The following is a 13,534-nucleotide window of genomic DNA, read 5'->3' as shown; positions in this document are numbered from 1 at the left end:
TTTTGATTGTGTATACAAAAACATTTAGTGTCATAGAAAATCCACATTCAGACATTCCCAGAAATTACACAGATTGATTACAGCTCTAGGTTGACAGACCTATTTCTCTAGTCAGCAAAAGTACGACAAATTGCCAACAAATTTATGCATCCATTTATGTACTCAACAAGTTTTTAATGAATGATTTTGGTTCATTATTTCTTTGTCCTCAAATATCCCACAGAGTTGCATCTAAGCTGCCTTCGAAGGAGACAATGGAGTATAAAAAATGAGGTGGTCAAAAAACTTAGAAGTTATTTGTATGACTCAAATCACCTGTCATTTCAGACATACCACTTCCCTTTTTTCGCTCAGCATAAACACAATTGTTAGACACACTAAAGCATAATTTTTTCTACATAAAGAACTTGTACAACTGAAAAAAAAAATCTAACCATACACATGGCTCTGAGGCGGCACCGACACTCAGCTCTTAAAGAAGTCATGAAAAAAAAAAAAGAAGTCATGAAATAGACACCAAGCAGTCTACACAGCTCTGATTCCTAGTTGAACAACTCACAACTCTCACTGATCCCTTATTGCTAACATGCAACTTAATGTTATGAACTGCTCCAAGGGAGCAGTCAGCATCATGTTTTCTTGGCATTGAAAAAACACACTGAAGTGAGACACATTCCTGTAACTTACCATATATTTGGATTCAACTCTAGTTGGCGGTAGGAGTCAAAGTCATCTCGTAGGATAATGCTGTCACTATGTACTTCAGCTAAAAGAAAAATAAAATACTTAGAAAAAAATTACACTAAACAATAGATTCAGCTACTTGAAAGGGTTAATGTGCTGCCTTTACTAGGAATAACAATATTTTAAATTAAAGCTGAATTTTAAATGAGTGGTTGATGATATTTGCTTTGCCCCTAAACTATGAAGGGAAAAGGGTAAAGGCTCTGCTGTTTAGACACACAGAAGTCTGGGAACCAGAGTCCCCAAAGAGAAATTCTACCAAATTGTCACCCGCTAGACGAGGGAGGAAGGCCAAGGTCAGTACTAACCTACAAAGAGAGGTCCAGCAAGACTTGCCTCTGGTAGCTCTATATGCTCAGAAAAAATTCAGTGTTAACTCACTTTACAGTGTAGAAGGAGATGGAACATTCTGGCTGTTCACTGTTGGCTAATATGTTTGGTATTTTACCCATTTCCTCTTCTATTTCCTACTATCCCTCTGGCCCTGACTTGTTTTCTCTCATTCTCTATAGTCACTCATTTTTTAATTTAATGTGTTGCAAATTGTTAACATTTCTTCCCCCAGAGCTGCATTGGAGAAATGATCTACATGAGTCCATGAAAGTCCCAAGTAAAGTCATGTTAAAAGTCAGAAGGAGGGGCGCCTGGGTGGCTCAGTGGGTTAGGCCGCTGCCTTCGGCTCAGGTCATGATCCCAGGGTCCTGGGATCGAGTCCCACATCGGGCTCTCCACTGGGCGGAGAGCCTGCTTTCCTCTCTCTCTCTCTGCCTACTTCTCTGCTTACTTGTGATCTCTCTCTGTCAAATAAATAAATAAAATCTTTAAAAAAAAAAAAAAAAAAGTCAGAAGGAATACCAGGGAACCAACCATAGTTTAAAGCATGCCATCGTTACACTTGAACTGGTATTAAGTACCCATTTTCCAGCTTTAGAACAACTTGAGCCATTCTAAGGGCAAAAACTATCTTCAGAAAATGTAGAATATGTGCTTTTTCCACTGAATAGAAGGCGGACAAGTAAAAAAAAAAAAAAGTCACACCTCATTTTTAAGACTGTGAGAAAAACTACCACTAGTTCTATTCAAGTTGTAAAAAATGAATTTAGTGCTTAAAAACCCTCTCTCATCCAATTCCCATGGTCTGCTTGGGAAGTTGTTTTGGCTAATATAAATTCTCCAGGCTTGTATAATTTTGTTTGAACAAGTTTACACACACTTTTTGGAAAAAATTAAAATCATAGGATATGATTAACCAAAAAAAGTAACAAAAAATTTTATTATCAATTTTATATTTTATTTATATTTTATAAAATATATTTTATCATATATATTTTATTTTATATATATATATATATATTTTTTTTTTTGGCTCACTTGAAAATAATTTGTTAACTCACTGGGTAATTAAAGTCACCTCCGACTATCAGGAAGCATACTTCCAGATTCTCTTTGGTGACACAGCCACCCATGGCCACCCTCGCTCTCTTGATTCCAGGTACACCAGCAGGTGAGCCCATAACAACGTCTGAGCAATCAGCGAATCAGCACGTATTCAGAGCAATGGCTGCTCAGACTCGAAGCCTTAGGCAGGACAACAGGGAGACTATGGATTTCCGCTGGAGAGAACGCTGTGATGTGTTCTGTGCGAGGGAGTGATTTAATGATTCCTCTGAGCCTTCGGATGCGGGGCCTGAACTGCCTGCAGGGTCCAGCTCTCCCGGACACCTAAGCTGGCCGAGACTGGGCTGGGCCACGGCGGGTCACCAGCCTGCCTGGGCTGCCAGAAGGCAGGCTTCTAAGTGCTGGCATTCGTCTGCCAAAGAAGAAGGGCCCCGAGCCGTAGCATTACATGAAAGTCGAGCTTCTCGAGGCAGATTCTCCAAAGAGAAAAATAAATTAATTGGGTTTGTATGTTGAAAGGAAAAGCCCGAGAGACAAATAACTGACCCATCTCCAAGTCCCAGCGCCAGAGACATCGGAAAAGGCCGGAGCCAGCTGGGATGACTTATTCTTCATTCTTATGACATATGTAGTGTAGGAAATGGCTTTTAAAATAAATCTTCACCAACCCAGATGAGAAACTCTTAACTCTTAGAGATCACTTGTTTTCTAGAGAAAGTCTGACAAAGGCGTGGGTAAGCCTCAATGGTTCTCGTTCATGTGTTTACTGCTTTCCAAACATTGTTATGTCATTGCGTACTTTACACAAAGGAATTCATTTCAGCCTCAGGATAACCCTAGGAGGTAGGTATTATTATGACTTCCACTCTACAGATGAGGAAACTGAGGCCCAGACAGGCTAAGTAACTTACTCCGTGTACGTGGCTAGCAAGTGGGAAGGCGAGATGAGCCGAGGTAGCAGCTACAGAAACTATCCCCTTAACTGCTATATAACACTGCCTCACACGGCCGGCCGTATGGAAAGAACATGAGAAAAATGAGAGGTGGGAACTTCATGTGGTGCCTTGAAATAAAGCTTACAGCTATTTAAATAGCCTCATTTGAATTTTAAAAGAAATGACCAAACTCCTTCTCTTTTTGCAACCCAGCACTGGTCTGAACCGGTATCTGAAGTCTGAAATGATCTCCCTCCCTCCATACCTTCCTTACCACTATGCCCATGATCTCCTATTTGTGATGGGCAGGAGCTCTGGGGAACATTTAGCATAGAATACAGGATGAAAAGGTCACAGTCAATAGGATCCCGAGGCTGAACATACTAACAGGTTCAAAAGTCCCTCCATTAGCCTCAGCTGGGCAGCATGACCGCCGCCAGGGTGAGGTCCCATTTCAAGCATAATCTGAACCTAAGACTGATTCCAATGAACGATCAGAGAAAATCAGAGAGGGCAGGAAGTTTCCTCACCTCTGTATCATCTGCCCACATAGACAGAGGAGTGAAACATTCACATCTAGTACTAACATTAGTGACCTCAGGGTCTGACTACTTACCTAGATGTGGGTGCATCGTGGCTTCTGTCGGAGCTGGACCAAGAGAGAAAAAGGGAAAGGTGATTGATTAGCAATGAAAGCAAAATCTAGTAATAATCAAATACAATGACAAAACAGGCCATACTATACAAATTAAATGGTTGAAACTTTTTGAGAGGAGTAAGAAAAAAATGTCAATAAATGTCTATAAGTAAAGCATCGAACTCACTCTTTATTCTATTTAAAAGTAATGCATTACTCCTAAACTGAAGAGTAGAACCCCTTACGCTCAGGATAGTTGTTTATTACATAAGCTCAGTCAGGTATCCCTTGAAACACAGTATCAATGCGATGTGATGGTTAATTTAATGGATATGCCAAAACTCTTTCCGAGCATCCAGTATCTGTCAGGGGCTGTTCTGGGTGTTAGGGAAATAGATAAAAGCATCACCTCTGCTCTCAAAAGAGCTTCCCATCTGGTGGCTAGAGTGTAGTGTAGTAAGGGCTATGGCAGTGTGTCTGGAGGAGGCTGGGGGAGATAGACGACAAGGAAGGCATACTAATTCCAGACTGGAGAGAAGAGGGTTGTCAGAAGATGTTTTCCCGAGAAGATGATTTCTCTGCTGAAGGATTTTTTTTTTTTAATAGTTTTATTTCTTTTTTTGAGCCAGAGTCAGAGCCAGAGAGAGACGCAGACTCCCCACTGAATGGGGAGCACTACTGGGAACTCGAGCTCTGTGATCATAACCTGAGTGGAAAGCAGACGATCAACCAACTGAGCTACCCAGGCTTCCCCTCTGCTGAGTTTTGGAAGATGAGCAGAAGGAAGAGAGGTGGTAGTAAGGGGAGCAGAGAGGGGCTTCTTTCTGGAATAAAAGGAAATGGCATAGAGAAGCAAAAGAGAGTGTTGCCTGGGTGGTGCAGTTTGTTGTGTCCGACTCTTGGTTTGGGCTCAGGTCATGGTATCATGGTTCCTCTGAACTTGAGCTCTTGTGTTCAGCAGGGCGTCTACTTGAATTTCTCTCTCCCTCCCCTCCTCACTGCCCGCACATTGCTTTTTCCCTCTCAACAATAAATAAGTCTTCAAAAAGAGAGAGAGAATGGCTTTGAGGGGAACCACAACAATTTCAGTGTGACTGGATGAAAGTTTAAGAGGAAAGAGTAAAAAAGGTGATTTTGGGAAGATGGAGGGGACAAGATCATAGAAATGAACGCTGGGGAATTTGGACTTAAACATTAGAGCCTGATGATTTTCTGAGCACTTATAAGCAAAGGAGTGGGTGTTAAATATATTCATTTTAAGAAAAGGCACTTTGCAAATAAGGGACACGGCCCAATTAATACTTTGGTTATTTTTCTTTTTTCTCAAAGAACTACTGAGTCTATGAAGAAATGTTGGCAATTCACTATCTAAAAATTAGAACTTACGACATGAACATTTTTAAATCTCTTACATCAGTTTAGGAAGAATTTCAGTCAGACATGAAAAAAATTAGTTTCTATCACACAATGATGGAGTGCTTCAGCTATGTTAGGTGAAAAATCCAGACTTAACAGAGTTTTAAAACTATAGGCTGATCTTTGTCTTATTGCTTCATACCAATATATTATACATATTGAAAATGCCTGTGTTTGGTTTTTTGAAACAGACTCTATGGTAAGTGTCATGGATACAATTGTTAGTACAGAGTCAGTACATATATGCAAATGCTCTGGCTCATCACCAGCTTATGAAACTCTTGAAAAAAAAAAAACAGAAGAAAAATGGAATGATCTCGTGTTTTGTGCTAACACTTATTGGTTACATCACAGAAGAATTTTATGAAGATTCACTGAACTGTTAACTCTAATTTAATGTGTTCTTGAAACAAGAGGAATAATTGCTCATTAACTAATAATCAATGACAAAAACATGGCACAATGATGTATGTTGCCTTACAATTATCACAGCGCAAATGAATGAGCTGAATTTGGAGCTTCAAGGAAGGCAAGAGTTTATTTGCAAAGTGGTTGGAAAAGTAGGAGAACTCATACTGAAAGTAAAATCTCTAAAATACAAATAAATAATGATTTTATACATTGCCTTAACATGAATCAATAAGCAGAAGATTTTAACTTCAATTGACAGCATTTTTTAATTGTCTGCAAAAAGACCCCCAAAATATTTTAAAATGTCTTGTTGATGTGACAATTTTGGAGTAGGTTTTTGATTTAGGCAATATCCCTGTGAAACTCATGTTAATAATGCTAGGTTGACATAAGAGTAAATAGATTTACTTGGTCAAATATAGTTTTGAAACTGACAGGCCTTCATATTGAAGTTAAATCATCTCTTCTAAAAAAGATGTACTCATTTTGTCAAGGTGGATATGAGTATTAAAGAAAAATAATTTTTTTAAAAGAGTTTATTTATTTATTTGTCAGAGAGAGAGAGCGAGCAAGAGCGAGCACAGGCAGACAGAGTAGCAGGCAGAGTCAGAGGGAGAAGCAGGCTCCCTGCAGAGCAAGGAGCCCGATGTGGGACTCGATCCGAGGACGCTGGGATCATGACCTGAGCCGAAGGCAGATGCTTAACCAACTGAGCCACCCAGGCGTCCCAAAGAAAAATAATTTTTTAAAGATTTTATTTATTTATTTGACAGAGAGAGATCACAAGCAGGCAGAGAGGCAGGCAGAGAGAGGAGGAAGCAGGCTCCATGCTGAGCTGAGAGCCTGATGTGGGGCTTGATCCCAGGACCCTGGGATCATCACCCAAGCCGAAAGCAGAGGCTTTAACCCACTGAGCCACCCAGGCACCCCAAAGGAAAATAATTTTTTGATGTTTTATTCAGTTATTGGAAAACCTGTAAGTAGATATGGAACAACTGGGTACATGAATCTAATTTTCAACTCTACATTTTACAGAATCTCAATACAAAATATTCCAATATGTAAGATGTACTCTAGGTGCAAAATTCATACCAGATTTGGAATGCTTTGTACAAAAAATTATGAAAAATATCTCATTAATAACTTTATATTGACTATATTATATTGAAGTGTTTACTATTTTATATATTCCCTGTTAAATAAAATAGGTTTTTAAACTTCATCTATTTATTTTTGTTTTTTAAATGTGGCTACTAGAATATTAAAGATTTTACATGTGGCTTGCAGCAGTATACTTCAACAGGACAGTGCTGAACAGGAGCTAGGAGGGAGATCCATGCTGTGTATCATCAGGGAATCATTACAGCGCAGGAAGTGGTGAAGACACAGAAGAAGACTGTGTCACGCAGAGAGAATGGCATAAAAGCAGAAGTGAAGTGAAGAGGTAAACCCCCATTTAAGGGACTGGCAGAAGAAGAGGAGCTAGTACAGGAGACTGAGAAAGACTAGGTTTCATTACGGAAATAAGGAAAAGAAAGTTTTAAGAGAGGAGGGTTGAATCAGAGTAAGATAATCCTAATAAAGATGCTATCTATTGAGACTACCCTCTTAGCAAGGCATGGCCAAGCAGAGTCTAGAGATGAACCCAGGGAATTAGGCTTCAGAGGTCACACTTGTAACTACAATGCAGACTGTTCTTTCAAGAAAGTTCACTGCAAAAAAACAAAACAAAACAAAACAAAAAAAAACAAAACAAAAAACCCACCACTGTTCCAGAAGCTTGAAGCTAGTCTTTTACGTGATTTTCTTTTAGTTATGAAGAAGGTTAACAAGAAGTAGGTTGATGGATGAAATCATTTGACTTTATCAAGAATCTGCTATAACCAATTGTTTCTCCCCATTTCTCTGTAATGCCATTAAGATTTTTGTCATATGTGAATACCAGGTGTATTAGAATTTGCTTAATATTTTTGTTAAAATTACCCTATTTTGTTAACCCAAGTTTACTTATTCAGAATACTTATTTTCATTAAATTGAAATTAAATTTCAAAAAAAAAAAAGAAAGTTCACTGCAAAGCAAGAGATGAGATTTTAATACCTAATGAGGAATGAGGACCAAAGAAATTTTGTTGTTGTTGTCTGCTTTGTTTCTTAAGCCATGACAGTTGTTCACTAGGCCTAACATAAGCTACTTTTAAAAAAGATTTTATTTATTCTTGAAAGACAGAGAGAGAGAGAGAGAGGGGCAGAGGCATGGGGAGAAGCAGGCTCCCTATAGAACTTAACCCCAGACTCCAGGATTATGACCAGAGCTGAAGGCAGATGCTTAACAGACTGAGCCACCCAGGTACCCTAATATCAGCTATTTTACAAAAGGGGTACTCTGTGTTCACAGAATAAATTCTGAAGAGGGAAGAAATAACACTGGTATCTATAAAATATGTAACCTCAAAAAGACCTGGGAAATAAATGTAAAATTTATAGCAATTATCAATTAAAAATACTTATTGGTCAGTACCATAGTTAGATAAGTATAGCAAAATATCTGCAGAGACATCAGAACCTACTTGACTTTATATGACTGGTGACTAACCCCTGAACCCAATAAAAAATAAGTTATAAAATGTTTAACCTACTTTAAGAAGTCTATCCATAGTAATAGCTACCTCTCCTACATTATTCTGGCACGAGGCATCTTACACTGAATAACCTATAACGTTATCATCAGGGCAGGGCCAATTAGAAAAGACCCACTGAGTCAGAATCTCTGGGAGTGGAGGTTTAGACTTTGTCTTTGTTTTTTTGTTTCTGGTGTGTGTGTGGTGTGGTGTGGAACAAGAAAGGTATTTATTTCAGTGAGGCCAACACCAGGAAGACAGCAGACCAACGTCTCAAAGACTGTCTCCAGATTTTGTATTTTTAAAAACCTTTCCTGCTGATTCTGACAGAAAGCCAGATTTAAGAACAATTGGTCTGAATCATACAATCCAGCCCTTATTTTTATAGTGTGCAGAACTATTCTCTGCCTTAATTATGTATCTTTTCTCCCAAGAAAAAAATTAGCTCCTCAAAGGCAGAAAATATGCCCACCCAAGACACCTGCCTAAGCTGCTAATTGGTTCTCAATAAATACTAAATTAAACTGAGAGCTACTTCCGTGCGTGCGTGTTTGTGTGGTGGGGGGGAAGAGGGAGAAGGAGAGAGAGAACGTCAAGCATGGAGCATGGAGCCCAACAGGGCGCAGTCTCACAACCCTGGGATCGTGACCTGAGCCAGAAATCAAGAGTCAAACACCTAGGTGACTGAGCCCCCCGGCACCCTACTACTTCTTAATTAAAATATATTTTATGAAATTTTGGAAAATGAATAATTGAATATCCAAACCTATTGGGGAGAAAAGCCCAAATGTATTCATGACATTGTGAAAAATTCCTTTATTAATATAACCATCTGGGTAGTTTAAACCCCCAATAAATATCCAGCTGAATTTAAACAGACTCTATGGCAATTTAACAAATTTAAATCATATTTTAAATCACTAGTTAGGAAAACTCAATTCAGTATTTTAAACAAAATCCACCACGATAACGAAACATTATTTCATCAGAAAGAGAAACCTAGTATGCATTAAACTTGCCGGAAGGACAAGTACAAATTTCCTTGAAAAATATTCATCCACATATGGTATAAACACAGTCCAAAATCTAGTCAAGTACTGGCCCTGGGAAGCTTATTTTAACCATCTCTCAATAAGTTATTATATCAGTCTAGTTTTATAAAGTATAAAAAATTTCTGAGCTTATAAGAAGTTCAACCTTTTTTCCCCACATTTATTGGGGTAAATGTACCACAGAAAAATTAGAATAAGTAGCCTGAGGAAGAATAATGTAGTTTAACATTATTTATTACACTTCCACTGGGACAGTACCTGCTTTGCCTCATATTAGTAACATGGATGAATTATGTAAATCTGGCATTAAGGCCTTTGCTCTTTCCTTTATTAAATATAACATGCAAACCTTATAATCTGTCAACCTTCCAAGTGCTTGCCTGGTACACCACATCTCCAGCTACATATACCACATGTACTTTCCTGCTCCCTTGCCATTGAACTAGTTCTGACTCATCTTTCTCAATTGCTTGAATTTTTTATCTCAACTTTTTGTTGGTCTGTTACTGCTTCTCTGCCTCTCCAAGGACCTTAGACTGCCCCCACCCCACCACACCCACCTTGGTCCAATATCCCAGCTCCTCTCACCTGAAATTGCATGACTAGCTCTAGCTATCACATCAAGTTGCCAAATGGCTTAGAAAGGGAAGTTTGGTTTTGAGAGAGAATAAAAATATTCCTAAAGAAGCAGGCTTTGGCTTTGGAGAAAACAGGGTAGGACACATCTTTAACAAAAGTGTAAAAGACATCCCAGTTCTTCCCAGGTGTGTCTCTCCATCAGGAGAAGAACACCAGGTCATACAATTGACCAGATATGTAGAGGGGAGGATGCACTGAGGGTAGAGGTCCTGCTAAAAATGAATTAGAGACAGAAGAAGACAGCTGGAAAGCCTTTGTACTCAAAGAGATCACACTGAGGGGACCCTTCATAATAGGGTCCCGATTTAGCTTCACTGGTGAATCCCATGAGACATCAAGAACTTTAAGCTGTGGGACCTCACTTACTACCTTAACTCAAAGCTGTTAACAAATTTGGATAGTTCTAGAGTCACAAAAATGAGTAGTTGTACATCCTCTACTACGAAAAAATTCACTTCTGAGAAAAATACCAAAAGTTCACTTTAGTTTATACCAACATGTGATTACTTACTAAATCATAAATGTGGGGGCAATTCCACTCAATAAGGAAGTTTCTAAAAATAATTTATAAACTATAAACAATGCAAGGGTTAAAGGCCAAGCTTTGAATGACGTTTTAGAATCAAAGTACAATGATCATGGGAAACCATATCTTACAGTTGGGAGTTTATGGATCATTCCACAGAGATCCATGAGTATTGGCTATGGATAAATAAACGCAACTTAAAATTCTGAGTATCTACTAACTTGTTATTAATCCTACACAAGATGACAATGCTGTGTTAACCAGAGGATAAAGGTGTAAATGAGTTTATGTTTCAGTGAAGTTGATGTCATTCAAAATAATCATACATCTCTGTAATCTTTACCCACAGACTTAATGTCATTTAGATTTATGAAAATTACAGAAGGGGCACCTGGGTGGCTCAGTCGGTTGGGCATCTGACTCCTGATTTTGGCTCGGGTCATGGCCTCGTGGTCATGGGATCAAACCCTGTGTTCAGCATGGAGTCTGATTTGGAGCCTCTTCCACTCCCTCTTGCTCACCCTTTCTCTCTCAAACAAATCAATAAATAAAGTTTTTTCAAAAAGATTACAGAAACTATGTCCTCTGTAAAGCTTGATCAGGTTCAGATAATTGGACTGAAATGGAAATTGAGCTTAAGTTGTATTGTGATATTGTGATAACATCAAGAGTATGCCAAATGTCATCAAAATGAATCAACTTAGTCAAAACGACAGATAAAATATTATATGCTAAACAGGCTAGCTAAAAATGAACTCTCTACTTTGCTTAAAAAAAAAGTAAAAATAAGTCAACAGAATGTAAGAATCATGATCAAATTTCACTAAAACCTCCAACGTTTTTTTAAAAGTCTACTTCCTGAAAAGGATTAAGAATGAAGGTATGGCATACTATGACTTGTTTTTAGTTGAAAAAAGCCGAACACCTTTAAAATGTTTTAATTATCAATGCAATTTGGTAGCAGTATCACCAGGAAAGCATTAATAAATGTGGATCTATGAAATTTCATTAGTCAAATATCTCCCAAGAGCAGTTAAACAAGAAAAAAATAACAGGACATTTTTAGAGTTTTATGCATAATACAATCTTTTCATACTAAATAGGTAATAAATGTTCTAAAGAGTCTCAAAGTCATTCATAAATACGCACTTAATTTTTCCAGATTTCTGTTGATGTTTTTGATAGTGCCACTTAAATATAACTTAAAAATTATTTGTACTACAAATTTTCCAGCAGGATCCACCCAGATTATTCATGTTGGTAGAATACGAAGCTTTAGATCAATAATTAAATGGTTCAGTGATAATCTAGGTTTTGCTTAGCCAAATGTTTTCTTAGAGGTTAGGGTATTATTAAATGACCTGAAGATTAGATGTGTAATTTTACTAAGATTTCATAGACTATGTAAAGAGGACAGGAGTGAATTTTCTAAAAATATTTAAAAAATTCAACTGCAGTAGAGTTAGCATTCATTGTTATATTAATTTCAGATGTAAAATAAAGTTTTTCAGCAATTCCATACATTCCTCGGTGTTGATCATGGTGAGTGTCTTAATCCCCTTCAACTATTTCACCCATCCCCCATCAACTTCCCATCTGGTAACCCCCAGTTCATTCTCTATAGCTAAGAGTCTGATTTTTGGTCTCTTTTTTCCTTTGTTCATTTGTTTTGTTTCTTAAATTCCACATATGAGTGAAATCATGGTATTTGTCTTTTTCTGACTTAATTTCACTTAACATTATTCTCTCTAGATCTATTCATGTTGTTGCCAAGAGGAAGATTTCATTCTTTTTTTATGGCTGAGTAATACTCTATCCCATTCCATTCCAATATTCCACTGTAATAAAGAATATCACATAGTCTTAATCCATTCATCTATTGATGAACACTTGGGTTGCTTCCATAATTTGGCTATCCTAAGTAATGCTGCAGTAAACATAGGGGTGCATGTATCTTTCTGAATTGATGTTTTCATATTTTTTGGTAAATACTCAGTAGTGGTGAAAGACCCTTCCCCCAGTTAACTAATTAACTGCTCTTTTGCCTTTCTGTAACCGCTTGGCTTTTAGGGGGTGATACTGGTCTCCTGTTTGAACAAGATACCTTCTGCTAATAGCCGAGGCATAGGCAGGAGGCAGGGGGCCGCATAGTCACGTAGGCAGGGGGCCACATAGTCACATAGGCAGGACGCTTCTCTGCTGAGTAATAAGGTCCAACTCCCCCTACTCACTCCCCCTTCCCGCCTTTTTCTTCGCGCGCGGGTCCTCCAAAGCCAATCCGCAAACACCAAGTATGCCTTTTTCAAATGTTCAAGTTGTCAGCCAATCAGCTCTGCCCCATCCAAAACTTGTTTGTATCTGTCTATAAAAATCCTGCACCACCCCAGCCTGGTGTGCTCAGCTAGCAGGAGCTGCTGACCACCCGCAGGCGCCTGCGCTACAATAAAGAACCTCTTGCTGTTTGCATCCTGTGGCAGTGTTGAATTCTTGGGTAAGGGGATCCGCGGGTCTTACAGTGGTATTACTGGATCATATTGTAGTTCTATTTTTAATTTTTTGAGGAATCTCCATATTGGATAAGAGGGGATTTTTTAAATTGATAAGCTAATATAGTTGAAAATATAAGAAACCTGAATCACTGTTTTTATTTTATCTTTTATAAAGATCTTATTTATTTATTTGAGAGAGAGAAAATGAGAGAAAGAGAGCATGAGAGGGAAGAGGTTAGAGGGAGAAGCAGACTCCCTGCCAAGCAGGGAGCCTGACGTGGGGCTCGATACCAGGACTCCAGGGTCATGACCTGAGCCGAAGGCAGTCGCTTAACCAACTGAGCCACCCAGGCGCCCCTGAATCACTGTTTTTAGAAGGTACTTTAAGATACGTTTGGGAAAAAAAATTCCTTGTAGAGCTTCCTTTTTATTCAGCTGTGCTATTCTTGAAATGGTTTACTAATCTCCATGAGCTGTTGTAAGAACAAGACTGGAACTGCCTTGAATGAATACAATGAGTACAATGAAACCTGTACTAATGCAGATTTTATAAAGACAATGGTGCCAGAGAGAGTAAAGGTGAATGATTATTACGTGACACACTTGTAAAGAAAGGGACCCAATTCACATCAAAACAAGAAATTTCCTATCACAGAGACTGAGTAGGC

At 38.4% G+C, this 13,534-nt stretch overlaps 1 protein-coding gene across 3 annotated transcripts in view; it reads right to left on the bottom strand.

The window, feature by feature from the left end:
* RELN (reelin) overlaps window positions 1–13,534 on the bottom strand; it is a 511,932-nt gene that overhangs the window by 270,768 nt on the left and 227,630 nt on the right. For all 3 annotated transcript variants that reach the window (XM_044245854.1, XM_044245853.1, XM_044245852.1), the window contains exons 5-6: window positions 3,694–3,726; window positions 688–766 (exon numbers count right to left, since the gene is read on the bottom strand). In XM_044245854.1, coding sequence (XP_044101789.1) covers window positions 688–766; window positions 3,694–3,726 — 112 coding nt within the window. The remainder of the gene's footprint in view (window positions 1–687; window positions 767–3,693; window positions 3,727–13,534) is intronic.

This window comes from Neovison vison, chromosome 4 (genome assembly GCF_020171115.1).
Source record: "Neovison vison isolate M4711 chromosome 4, ASM_NN_V1, whole genome shotgun sequence".
In the NCBI taxonomy this organism is placed as follows: Eukaryota; Metazoa; Chordata; class Mammalia; order Carnivora; family Mustelidae; genus Neogale; species Neogale vison.
Note: the sequence above shows the minus strand (reverse complement) of the source record. Positions and strands in the feature narration are given on the sequence as shown.